At 35.9% G+C, this 14164-nt stretch overlaps 1 protein-coding gene across 1 annotated transcript in view; it reads left to right on the top strand.

Annotated features, from left to right (window-relative positions):
• Positions 1–14164, top strand: part of PTH2R (parathyroid hormone 2 receptor) — a 79395-nt gene that overhangs the window by 50961 nt on the left and 14270 nt on the right. The window contains exons 9-10 of the mRNA XM_036994998.2: positions 5467–5533; positions 13594–13688. Coding sequence (XP_036850893.2) covers positions 5467–5533; positions 13594–13688 — 162 coding nt within the window. The remainder of the gene's footprint in view (positions 1–5466; positions 5534–13593; positions 13689–14164) is intronic.

Raw genomic sequence — 14164 nt, 5'->3', positions numbered from 1 at the left:
TTTCATCCATCGTATTTGTCTTCTGTAGCATAATTAAGTCTTTTTAAACAATAAAACATGCACACTCGAAGTGGAATCCATCCTCGTGAATCAGTAGGATATTCTAAGTAGCCTGAGGTTAAGTTAATGCAGTATTTTAGAGTACAGGACAATGATGCTGGGTGATGGCAAAGAACCCTTCATTAGATTAGGCAGACCTGAGTTCAAATTTTGATTTAGCTGCTCTAGTTTTGGAACAATGGGAAAGACACATGACTTCTTTGTGTATCAATTTCTTATTTATAAAACAGGGATACAAATGTATAAATGCCCTTAATACATACAAAACACTTAGCAGGTTGCAGGACAGATAGGAGGCACTAAGCGGGAACATGAGGAGGAGGAACTTGAGGGGCAGGCCTGTTGTGCTGCTGCCGGGTCCTGCGGCTACAGGTGTGTTACCTGACCGCTGAGCCTCAGAATTCTCATCTACCAAATGCAGAGAAAATTAATGTTACTCTCACAGGGTGGTTGTGCAATTAAATGAACTAATGTATGTGAAACAATACAGGGCTTGGGATGGTAAATGCTAAATACTTAGTATTATTCCTTTAATGATTTCATTAATTATACCTACATGTAATGTCTGATTAAAAATAATGTCTTTGTTTATTATTATTTCATTGGAAGTGAGAACTCACCCTTTCATTAATCCTAGCTTATGATATTTTGATTTTGATCTTACCAAGTCATAGGAGCCTTTGATTCTACTAAAGTTAGAGCTTAAAAATGAAGCTGGAGAAGAGATGGGAGCCAGGCTTTCCAGACCTTTATAGGCTGTATCAGGATGGCTGAGTTTATTTTTTGAGTGATAATAACAGCAAATTTGCATTTATAAAGATTGTTATCAGCCCATGGAGTAAAAATTGTAAGAAAGTAGTAATAAAGATGGTAGCTAATGTTTTTGAGTACTGATCACATTCCAGGCACTTTCTGAGAGCTTTGCAAATATTAATATAATTGATCCTCATAGCAACCTACTGAGACCAAGGCTAGAGAAGTTGTACCCAAAGTCATTCAGCCACAAGTGGTAGAGAAGGAATTTGGCTGCACAGTCGGGCTCCAGAGGCACTCAATTAACACTATAGGCAGACTAGATGTTTCCATTGAAGTTATTGTGAGAAGTAAGGGCAAAGAGATGGCTAAGTTAATACACTTAGGATATGATACAAGCAAGTAGAAGGACCACTTGACATTTGGGGGCCCACCCCTCTCATTTGACAGATAAATGAAATGAGACCTAGGGATATCAGTTTACATATTCAAAGCCTGCAGCCAGCTTGGAGCAGTTTTGACTCTTCCAACCATTTAAAAAATTTTCCAGGCATTGAGCATGGAAAGAAAACAAATATATTCACAGTACATTTCATTTTGAATTAGATTAATTTTCTTAGTTATTTTGGATTCTTTCTTAAAAATCATAAACTAAGTCATAACCATTAATAATAAGTCTTTACACTGAAAAAAATAAAAAATACAAGTTTATTAATCTTGAAGCAAAGAATCCTTTAGATACATATTTTGAAAAATACAACTGATACTAAATATTGCCCTAAGCAGTTGAATTAATGTAAAAAAATTAAATATAAGTTGGATCATGTTACTCCTCTGTACAAATTATTTATTTCTACCTTACTCAGAATAAAATCTTGAATTCTATAGTGTCCTGATCTGAGGGCAATAATTGGGTTAAAGGGTCATTTTACATTATATTGCAAATAAAACTATATTACTACATACATGGCATAATTTCAGAATTGTCTGACTTGACTTTTGATGAAATTCAGCTTACCTATAGATAGAAAATTCTTAGGGGTTTTCCTGAGCATAAACTGACCTATGTATGGTGTCATGTCACAAAATTCCGGTGGGAGAGCAGACTTAGAGCATCTCTGAAGGATGGATGGGGTCCGTGTTCAGGTCTCTTACATTTGAAATTCATCTTTTTCTGATCTGGCCTTACAAAGCTAGAACTGATTATTCTTTGCATCTTGGCCATTTAGAGATGCGCAGATCAGACCCAATTTTAGAAGATATTCTGAACTCTATTGAATATACAGAGGAAGTCTCTTTCAGTTCTAAAATTCTATCACAATTGTTATTTGATCAAGGTAGGGTAAGGTAATTGAATAGATAGGACAAATGAACTTAAGATATATTTTTGTTTCTTTTTCTTTTTCTTTACAAAAGCAAAAATATTTCCAGGATACCTTATTACCTTCTCCTGCTCACTCAAAGGAGATACGAGATGTCCGCAGGAAAAGTCAGGCCTGCAAGGGAAAGGACCAAGGAAAGATACCCTCTGTTTTTCTTAGGAAATCTGCATCTTTCTCAGGGTTTTTCATTTCCTCTACTCTTATCAGAGTATACGAAGATAATTCAATATTCCATCAATACAATTCCCTAGATCCCTTAGCAGAATAGTGCGTCTCCTGTTTTCAATCCTGAGTGTAGGGAGTTCTCATTTCTACTCAGACCCCTGTACCACATACACCACTTTTCAGAACTGCACTTTTATTGACATTCATTCATGCATTACCTAGAGTGTTACAATTTATTTTTTAAAATCTGAACAGAGGGTAGTTTGGGAGCCATGTTAACAATCACAGTGTGAACTACAACACCGAAGAATTAATTAAAAGCAAGGATTAATAGCATTTTCTTTAAAAAAAGAAATCTGAAATCTGAGTTACCTCTCACATCAAAGGGCACATTTGACATTTTGGCATTGAAAATAATCAAAGTCAAGTTTTTCCTGTTTTTAGAGGCAGCTGGTTTTGACCTACTTTCAAATACAAGTATTTCGTAGAGCTGGAATTGCATGATTGAATTCCAGGGTGTCAGGAGACACCATGATGCCATGTCACTGAGGCAAAGAAAGGAGATTGTGAAGATATTAACAAATATCAAAACTGAAAACAAAACTTATGGATCCAAGAGTCTTACAGCTAGTGAATCAATATTCAATTTGTATTCATGCTGTGTATACCACTTTCCTTATAGTAGAAAGCCTTTTTAGGGTAATGTGATAGGTGTTGTGCAAAAGTCAATGACACTATTTTTTAACCTTCTTGTCTGGTTGAATCACATGAAAAATAGATGCATGCAATAATGCTAGGAGATGTTCACTAATGTACAAGTATAAAATGTCTCTGTCTTTGATTTCTATGTTATTCAGACTTCAGGTCTTTTGATTTTTCAGATTTCAGTGTGGCTGCATGAGATTTACACTTTGTTCTAGGGATCTGGTTGATTTAACTGTGTTACATCCTCCCGATAGAATGCTATGCAACTGAATTTTCTTGGTACTGATATGGAAATTTAAAAAAGAATCCTGTTAAAAGGAAAGAACAAGCTCCAAAACAGTATGCATTACAATTTTTGTAAGATGGGGAAATAAGATTATAATATTTGTATTTGTACGTGCATAAGGAAACAATGGAAGTATGTCCAAGAAAATAATAAAAGATGTTGCCTACAAGGCATCAACCTTAAAAGTAAAACAGGCAGTTATTTTACCAGAAAAATGGGTTTATTTGGGAATAGTGGAGGAATTGCAGTTCGGGACATGCAAGCTATGGCAAATCATAGGCAAGTTTAGATATTAAAGGAGAGGAATGCTACTTTATAAAGAAAAGGATGAAATTGGGAGTGGGAGCTTTGTATGAAAGTCCATGGGAGGAAAGCAAGAGTTGGAGGTGGAGATAGTTTCCAGTTAGGTGAGATGTGGTATTTTCTTGGCCATACTTGTTGCTTGGCGAGGAGAAATTCTTCCTTCCTCTTGCGGGAATAGTAAAGTAGGTGTCTTCCTGTTGAGAATGCAAGGTCTCTTCCTGTTGGGGCCTGCAATTGATGACCCATGGTAGGGTGTGAGAGCTCCCCCTTCTGGCCTCCCAGCTCCATTTTAAATGAGGTTTCCTTTTTCTAGTTTCACAAAGGAGAGGGGCAGGGTAGAGGTAGACAGGAACATGGAGAGGACTGAGATGTCTCAATGTCTGCCTTTTTTATATATAGTGTGATTTTTGAAATGAGAGTGTATTGTCTATATAAAAAATTAAATTTAAAAAATAAGTACTATTAGTTGAAATAGATTTATTATCCATAAGTGCTCCTTAATTCAAAAGTAACTTCTTGATAAATTTATTCCCTAGGATTCAAAAATTATCATTATATCCCTAGAATTTCTTTTTAAGATTTCATTTACTGTTGCCGCAGTCAATGCTAGGTTTTGTCTAAGGAGGAGGAAACTGAAGGCTTTTGTTTATCTTTAACTTAAAAATATTGTTTAAAGTGCTTCATTAAAGTTTTAAGTGAAACTAGTTTTTCTCAATGCTGTTCCATTTATTATCGTGTCCTGCCTTTACCACAAACCAGACTGAGTGAGGTAGAGTCAAGCTTACATTGACTTTAATTCAAGGTCAAACTTCATCTGAATTCAATTTAAGCCCACAAATATTTAGTGACTACCTACATGCGATGTATTGTTCTAGACACTTATAATACATCAGAAAATAAGAACAATCATTACTGCTCATGTATAACTTTAAATGCTAGTTGGGGTGGAAGGGAAGCAGAAGTTAAATATAACAAATTGGTAAGTTATATAATGTTTTATAAGTACTGCTAAAAACTAACTTTTTAAAATGAAAGATAAAATCATGGATGTTATGCAATATAAAATGAGCAGCTGTCAAAGATTTTTTTAACGCATTGATTAATGAGGGAACCAGTAAAATGTTATAACTTGTTCAAAGGGGAAATAAAATAATCACTTGCTTATATTTAGTAAAATGAACACTGAAATAATGTTAGAAAAGAAGGGCAAAACCTGATCAATATTCACAGGGCACTCATCAGTTATATTCCACCACACATAATTTTCATTTCTAGGTACGAAAATCATTTACATTGTTTTTCTATTATGCTCCTATTAACAAGAATCATTTTCATTACTGTTAGTTCCCTGCTGCATTTCTATAGATAAGAATTATTTTAGTTATTGTCAGTGTTCTACATCTTAGGGTTTTATAAAATTGCATTGCTTTAACTTCTGAAATGAGAGGACTTCATCATTCCAGTGGTAGTAAAAATGAAGTATCGGTTGCACCACATTATAGAGTACTACCACTTTTTTATGGTTCTGGAAACATGGTTTTGATTCTTGTTACTATGAAAACAATTCACCAATGTATATAATACTCTGTAGCTAATAATATAGACATTAAGACTCATTACACATTTTTTTCCACACTGGTTTGGGTGTTTTATAAAAAGATTTGTGTGTGTGTGTGTGTGTGTGTGTGTGTGTGTGTCTATTTGTCTCATAAAAGCGGGGCTGGAGTTTTGGTAAAACTTAAAATGCAACTTAATTCTCACTGCTTATTTGCTTTGCCAGTTTATTCATAAAGGTTCTTTTTCATGTCTCAGATGCTGGGAGCTTAGTGCTGGCAACATCAAATGGATTTATCAAGCCCCAATTTTAGCAGCTATTGGGGTAAGTCTTAAAGCCTGTATAGTTAAAAAAAAAAAAGACACATACTTTAACTGCTGCTGAAACCCAATGGAGTTTGTCTATCATTTCGTTATACAGAAGTTTGGGAAACTCTCACTTTATAGCAGAAGCTGTTGGGAGAGTCCGGTTTGGGGAACAGACCCATATTCATGGCTGGCACTGAGCTCCTGAGGAAATCACATACCCTTCCTTTAATCAGCTAGCATGTGGGGACAATTCCAGGACTTCAGAATATCCATGAACATTTGCATGTTCAAGCAGTTGGAAGGTCTTACAACTCTTTCCCCTTTTCATCCATTATTTTATATCTCTACTTAAGTATTCTGATCACCTTGTAGTAGGTCCAAAGTAGGAGGCAAATAGCAGGAGAATAGAGGAATTACTGAGAGAAAATGATAGTATGATCCATTACAAAACATTGCCTGAAGCTTTTATTTGGTATTATTTCTCCAAGAAGTCAGAGGATTCCAGACCAAGACATGTCCTACAGAATCTTGTCGAATAGGTGATAGGGAAAATGACTGAAGTCAGCAATGTTTGTTGTATGATACCTTTCTGCCTGTAATCGTTCAACTGTATATTCATCTCTGTTGCAAAAGAAAGCAAAGTTTAACACGTCTTTATATCTCACAAAGATCACCAAAATAATGTTTACTCTTGACCTGTCTTGAAGACTTTATTGCATTAGCTTCTCTATGGTTTGATGAAGAAATGATATTATCTGTGTTTTCCTGTTTCTCATGTTTTAATATAAGAACATAAACATAAACATAAACTTATAAGAATATAAGTCCTTAGAAAAAGGACTGATGTTTCAATATTAAATGTTAAATCATTTGAAAGTAAGTTAGCAGTCTAATCCTTTAACTGTAGTTTTTTTTTTTTTTTGGTCTTTCTTTGTTTTTCAGTTATTTTTCTCATTTTGTTTTCTTCTGGACAATGTTACCCAGTTTGTCAGCATGTTGACATTGAGTACAGAAGGATAGCTATTAATGTGGCTGAAGTTTTGTATGATCTAAGAGTCAGATGAAAGCTTAGTTGTTTCATGGGAAAAATTCAGAAGGAAATATAGAAGAGATCAAAAAGGAATCTTCACTTCAGAAGCCCATTGATATAAATGTTTAGAGGGACAAATAAAATACAGAACACTTCTAGTGAAGCCAATTCATATTCCTGCTAAAACAGCCTGTTATCAAATTGGACCTGATTCTTGCTTGTAGGAGAAGTTCAAAATGGATCGTAGATTAATGAATGAGAGTGATTGCATTTATAAACTCCAATCATTTAAATTTTAATGAAATGCTCCTATATTAATCTAGTGATAAACCACTCCATCAAACCATCTAGTGATAAACCATATCCCTGAGAGAACATCAATGAAATTAAAAAGTTAACTTTACAAAGTAAGGTGTTTACTACTCTGTTTCCTTTTATCCTTTGTTACCCTATCCTTATCTATGCTACCAACCTTTCTATTTCCTCTTCTATTGTGTTTGCTTCTCCATCACTTACGATCATCTTTTTAAGGGGATAACCCATGTGTTACTACTTTTATTCAGAATTGATAAATTAATGTTCTTAAACTTGCCAATACTTTTATATAATATTTGAATTTGCATTTGGTGAAAAAGAAGGGCCTACCGAAACCCCAAAATTATTAGGAATTGAAGCAAAGGACAATGGAGAAAAGTAAATCATAGTGCATTTGCCATTGAATCCTGGCGCTCTTTCAAGTTGCCAACTTTACTATATAATTCAGCCCCTCGAAGCTGCACTTTCTAAAAAGGAAATTTGAGATTCCAATGTCGATTTTGTAAGGTTATTATAAGGACTAGATGAGACAATTAAGTTGTTTAACTATGAAAAACACTCAGTGAACAGTGGCCAGTAGCGTGGCATGGGAATAGAGGTGGTAGTCAATGGAAATGGTGGTGCATGCAGTGGGAACACAGGCTGTCTGTCTTTCTGTGGCCATCAGGGAGTCACGAATGAGGAGGAGAAAGCAAGAAAGTCTGTCCAGAAGGCTTAGTTATAAGGAGACACCAAGTAGGTGAGATTGGAACTGAAAGTATGAAGGGAAAGGAGAAATCCTCTAACAGGCAGATCAGTGCATGCTAATGTGTGAACGGACAGCCACACATGTTCTGTGGTTGGAAGGAAGAATGCATCTGCAGAAAATGCAAGAGATCAGAGTGGAAGGTTGGATGAGATTTGCATCATGATTAGACTCATATTCTCTGCTAAAGGACATTGGAGTTTTCCTTGAAATCATGGTGAGACATTTGAAAATTTTAAGCAGAGTAGTGATCTGGCTAGATTGGGGTTTTGTTAAAAAAACTCTTGACGCAGTAAGGTTATGGATTAGATGAACTAGTTTGGAGGTGTGACTGTTGGAATGATATTAATTAATCACTTTAAAGCACATACTCCTACCTGCTTGACTCTGGCTTCAACCATGCTATTTTGAGAGTCTTCAGATTTTCGCATGGGAAGCCATCCTCTTGATGTAGGCTTCCAAAGAAAGATACAGGAATTAAAGAGTTGCATTAAAATTGGGACAATTGTAAGCTGTTAGGAAAAGCAGCAAAGGGACATTCAGTGCAGCAGCAGCTGTTGCCCATGGACAGTGGGACAGCAATCCATGTCTTTTCTTCTTTCGCTGTGTCAGTCCCACATTCTCCGTTTGTATAAATCCATCCCTTTGGAGAGGCCATAAAGCCTCAAAATATTTTCCTGAACAGTGTGTTACTTCATCTTAGCTGAATTAAAATGTGAATGTGCAATAAGGAAAACTAAGATAACTATTGTTGTCATCAAAACTGTAAGTGTATAACTAACTTAGTGACATATCTTTGATACTTGAAGGACAGAAATTTCTTTCAGAGCCATTTTCTTATAGTACATATAGTACATTTAAGCAATGTTTATCCAACGAGAGTGATCAAATACAAAGGTCCAAGATTCAGTCATTTTTTTAAAGTTTTCTATTGGAATATAGTTGGTATACAACATTATATTGGTTTCAGATGTACAGCATAGTGATTTGACAATTATATACACTACTAAATGCTTACTACCATAAGTGTAGTTATCATCTGCCACTTTATCAAGATATTACAATATTTTTGGCTATATTCACTATACTGTACTTCCATTCCTGTGGCTAATTCATTTTCTAATTGAAGTTTGTACTTTTTTTATACCCTTCATCTACTTCATCCATCCCTCCATACCTCTCCCCCACAGAGTAACCAGCAGTCTGTTGTGTGTGTTTACCAGTCTCTTTTTTGTTTTGTTTTTTAGATTCTAAATGTAAGTGTAATCATATGGTATTTGTGTTTCTCTGACTTATTTCACTTAATGCAATATCCTCTAGGTTCATCCATGTTGTTGCAAATGAAAATGATTTCATTCTTTTTTATGTTTGAATAATATTCCATTGTGTATATGTAACACATCTTCTTTGTTCATGCTTCTATAATGGATGCTTTGGTTGCTTCCATGTCTTGGCTATTATAAATAATGTAGTGATAAACATACAGGTGCATTTATCTTTTTGAATTAGTGATGTTTCTTCAGGAAAATTCCTAGAAGTGCAATTGCTGGGTAAAACTCAATTTTAAAGCTACTCAAAACTTTTATTAAAGAAACTGAAATTGGAAATCAGGATGATAGAATTGCAAATACCAAGTTGATTTTTTCCCCAAAGGAAAATCTGCACTCCAGAATACCTTCCCCCTTCTCAGTTCTCAGTGAGTCAGATACAGAACTTCAAATAAAATTAAAGTACTACCATTTACCATAGATGCTGTTGCTAAGTTGTAAATTGAATTTCTAACTGCTAAGAAATGAATTACATATTTCATCTTCATAGCTGTTATCAGTTATTGGAATTATATTCATATTCAATATAAATTGAGATAGATTAAGGAGTTTATTATCTATTACTTAAATGTTCAACATGTAGCATCAGTATATATATAAACAAAGCAAACACTTTTCTTGTGTTCATGATATTGAAAAATAAGGCAAAATATCGGATGAGATGGATGTATTCAGAGAGTCTCTGAGGGAAACAAATGCATAGCATACCTCTTTGCAGTTCACATTCTAAAAAGTTCAGATATGAAACAAAGGACATAGAGAGAGAACCAAAGCGAAACCCTCATAGCTGTGGCAGCTGCGGCTGGAAGGTGTGATTTTAGGTCTGTTAGCCACGCAGGCCTGGTGAAGAACCTCATAATTAGGCAGGATCTACCCACCTAGACACAAGATGCTGAAGGACAGGCTCCCAGCAGAAAAGCCATGGAGAAAGTCTACTCTGCAAGCTCCCAAGGCCAGGAAGGAGGGGCTGAGTTAAGCAGACTCAGTCTTCTCCCCACATTTGCTCATCAAAAACTTCCCAAGTGCACATCTATTGAGATGCCTCCCCTGGGAGGAAAATTTAAAAATTGAGAGAAAGCGCATCTCCTTAGCATGTATCCAAAGGCATAGATCAACTAGGCAATGGCAAATAGATGTTTTGTTCATGTTTTATAATGGTGGATTTTCCTATACATAAATTCTGACTTCTTTCTCTGATTATGTCTTTTAGGATAGATACCTAGAAGTAAAAAATTCTAGATGGAAAGGGTATATTCTAATTTACTCAAATCCACATAAGGTTTGGAGAGTTCCATTCATCACTCACTCACTCACTTAACAGATCTTGGATAAACACCAAGGACATTGCATGTGAGACAATGGGGAAGACATGGTGAGGGGTCAGACACCAATTTCTCCTTAAACTTAAGCATCATTGGTGAGGAAAACTTTTAAATGTATGGCTTCTCCGCTGCTTCTGAGAAAAACTGACATTCAGCCTTAATCCTGAGAATGAGCTGACAGCGTTAGGGTGGGAGAGCAGAGGCAGTGGGGAGGATGATCCAGGCAGAGGGGACTCTAGGTGCAAAGCCTCAGCGAGAGCCCGAGGAGCCAGAGGCTTTGTGGCTGAAATGGCAAGTTCTTTGTTTCAATTCATCTGTGGTTGCCGTGGAGTAACTCTTTAAATTTTTTAATTGAGAAAGAATCTAATGTTTATTTTTGCATTATTTTAAAACCACTTTTGGTATGTGTGAGTGGCTTTAATGCTTACAAATGGTCCTTTTATTCACTTTCTCTGTTTTTTGTTTATCTGTTGTATCTATAGTTTACCTGAAGTACATCTTTAAGCAAAATTTTCCAAGGTTACATGAGATATACAAGGACTCTCTAAGTGGTTTTATTTTAGAATTATTCTTTCCTCCTTTAAAATAAAATGCAAAAATCTCACAAGAAGATTCCTTTAGTCTTGTTCTTTTTCAGTCTATTTGCCCAGTATATAATGTCATTTTCCATTTTCTGCAGGGGATTAAGGGCTGATACAGAAGGTCTCTCTTCAGTGCAGGGACTTTCTCCTCTTATGCCTTTACTGATTCATTCTATTTATCATTATCTTTTCTTCAGAAAGAGAAATAATCTGCATGATGACTCTCAACTCCATGCCCTACATATCAGCATCTTATCCCTTATACCATATAAGTCTTTGTTCTTTATCCCTCCATTTGTGAAGATTTCTTTAAGGGTCTTCTGAATCGCTCAATCTGTGTTCCCATTTAGTCAGATCTACTGTTTGCTGTTTCTAACATTGGTTTTAAAACTTGGTTATATTTTAGATCCTTTACAATCTTTTCTTAATCTATCCTGCTCTTTAAAAAACTTCTGTTTTCATCTCAATTTGCTGTTAACTCTATTTAATGGGCAGTATAATACAGTGATTCATACAGTGATTCAGAGTTTACACTGTGCATCTAGGCCACTTGCTAGCTGTGTGACCATGTGTAATTTGTGTAAGCTGTGGCTGATTCCCCTTCTGTAAAATGGAGACAATAATATGCCTGTCTTATGTGAAAATTGGTGAATTCATCAAGGAAACCTAGAGTAGTAAGGAATCAATAACTTGGTTTCTAACTACCCTTTATTTTATAATTTTCTAAATTATTCAGAATAATTATTTGGAGTTTCACCTAACTATTGTCTCATGTATCAATATGTGTGTGCATGTATACATTTTGTTTGACTCTCTTTTGAGGCAGTAAGGGCTATTCAATCTTAGTTTTTGTTAATTCTTTCCATGATTCACTTCATTGTCCTTAAATGTATCCCCTTAGTTATTAAACCAATGTACTGGTGGTATGTATCTTCTTCAGTGAAATTTCTGGGAGCTTCAGGTACTTATTTAGTGGTATCTACTGGCCTAAGGAGAGAGTCTCTGGTTAAGGACATTTTAATATAGATGGAGCTTAAGCTTGGCCTATCTGAAACCATTTATAATTCTTCCTTATCCAGGAATGGGGAGTGACAAATGCCAGTGCTCAGCTGGCATTGCATCTACAGCTCTGCCAGCTTTAGCTCCTACCACTGACTTTGTCCTTCACACAACAGTTATATAGCATCACTTCCCACTGTTTTCACTCCCAGCGTCACTGTACTGCTGGGAACTGTAGTCAGATACGGAGGAATTAATGGGACATGAACTAAGTTTGGCCATTTAGAAAACAGCACTCATACTATAGACAAGCAGCTTTTCACTTTCTTATTGAAAAAGATTGTGTCAGGGAGCTAGGTGTTGTTAGCAGGTCAGGAGGATGAATGGGACCCTCAACTCTTGCATTTTGCATCTTTTTATCCTCCTGAACATATTAGTTTAGAATTTACAATACAGACTCACAGAGAACTGATTCAAATCCAGCTGATAGCTGGGTAGCTTAGGTCAAATCAGCTAATTTCTTTGAACTGGAGTTTCTTCATCCTTAATAAATGGACATAATAAAAATACTGTCCCATATCCATGTGAGCATTTAAACTAGAGTATGTTCAATAAATGGCAGCTCTGGCCTGAAAACATCTTTTTTCTTCCCCTGGCTCACAGCACCCCTCTGTCCTCCTTGCAGGTGTGGTACTTAAGTCCCAGCTCCTGTTCTTATAGAAAGCTGTGAAACTGGTGAGAGGTGAGAGGTGCCGCAGGGTAGTCAGTGGGAGGATGGCAAAGAAAATGGCCGAAAGTGAAGGGCTGATACAGATGATCAGCTGGATTGTGGAGTGGGGCACATGAATCACCCAATAACCAAATTCTCCAAATTCCAGAAATGATTGAAGACTCAGCAAACCACATCATTCCCAGAAATGCAGAATGTGGTGGGTCCTCTTCTCTGGCCATTGCTCTGGCAAAGGCACAAACCACACTCTGCAATCTACATTTCCGTTACTCCTAAGTACTAGCATGTCTGGGCTGCAGACATCTCCCTGAATGATGGAACTCAAGGGCTTCAGTTTCCACTTCCTCATGATCCAAGAGCTGGAGACTTTTTCAAAAAAATCTCTTCATTTTGGATTTGGTCACTGATCCTTGGTCCTTGGACATGATTGGCTTAAACTACCAATACCTTCCCACCTTTTTTAAAGCTACAACTTGATTGTCTCTGGTGGTACCTACAATGGTAGTATTTCAAATTCAGTTTACTTGTCTACACTGGGGGCCTTTTCTTATACAGCATCTTATTTGCCTTTTAATAAAAATCGTTATGTATTTCACCCAATACTTTTCACACATTAGAGTGACAGCATCCCCAAAACAACTCTATTATTCCTCTCTCTCAATTACAGACAGAATTTGGTAATCCATTTCACAAGGGCAGTTGGTTCCATTTATAACAGCGATTATCCTGTACCCTGCCAGTTTGCCGCAGGGCTTCATATGAACTTTGGTTTGCAAATTCCCTGTGGATTTTAGCAGATCATTCTCTAGTATTTCTAGTGTTCAGTGCTGTTGAAACTTTTTATCATTTTCATGAGGGCAAATCAAGACTCACCAGCTTTCCAACATCTTATCTCAGACTCCCTTATTCACATTTATGGAATGGGTAATTTTCAGTCTTTGAATATAAAGTTCAATTTACATACATTTTTATGAACATCTTGAAGAATAACTTAATAATTCTTTGTAATATCATCTTCTCTTTCAGCTGAATTTCATTCTGTTTCTGAATACAGTCAGAGTTCTGGCTACCAAAATTTGGGAGACCAATGCAGTTGGACATGACACAAGAAAGCAATACAGGTAATTCAGGACAGGCATCCATCAGAGGAAATATTTTGGTTTCTCTGTTGAGTAAAGAACAAATAGTGATGGATCTGAAATGTTTCTAAGAGATAAATTTATGAATATGTATTTTAATTTGATTCAATAGTGCTCTTTATCAGAAAAGTCTGTATATTTTAGGAGAATACAAGTAACCCCAAACCTTCCCAAGGTGCTTAAATTCTAAGTATATTTTTTAAATCTATTCTTAGCACTGGGATTTTTCTCGTAAACTATGTGTCCACCCAGAAAATCTCTTGTTAATGATCTTCGCAGACAATTTTATCTGTGGTTTTAAAATAATGTCATTACTGAAAAAAATCTAGAAAGTGGTTTCCAATCTTGCCATCAAATTGGCAACTACCAAATATAAATTTTTAAGCACTTTCATATTACTGATTGAGCAAGGTTCAGTATTCAGTCTTCCATGAGGAAAAGGGCAAATTGAGTGTTCA

Source organism: Manis javanica, chromosome 12 (genome assembly GCF_040802235.1).
Source record: "Manis javanica isolate MJ-LG chromosome 12, MJ_LKY, whole genome shotgun sequence".
Taxonomy (NCBI): domain Eukaryota; kingdom Metazoa; phylum Chordata; class Mammalia; order Pholidota; family Manidae; genus Manis; species Manis javanica.
Note: the sequence above shows the minus strand (reverse complement) of the source record. Positions and strands in the feature narration are given on the sequence as shown.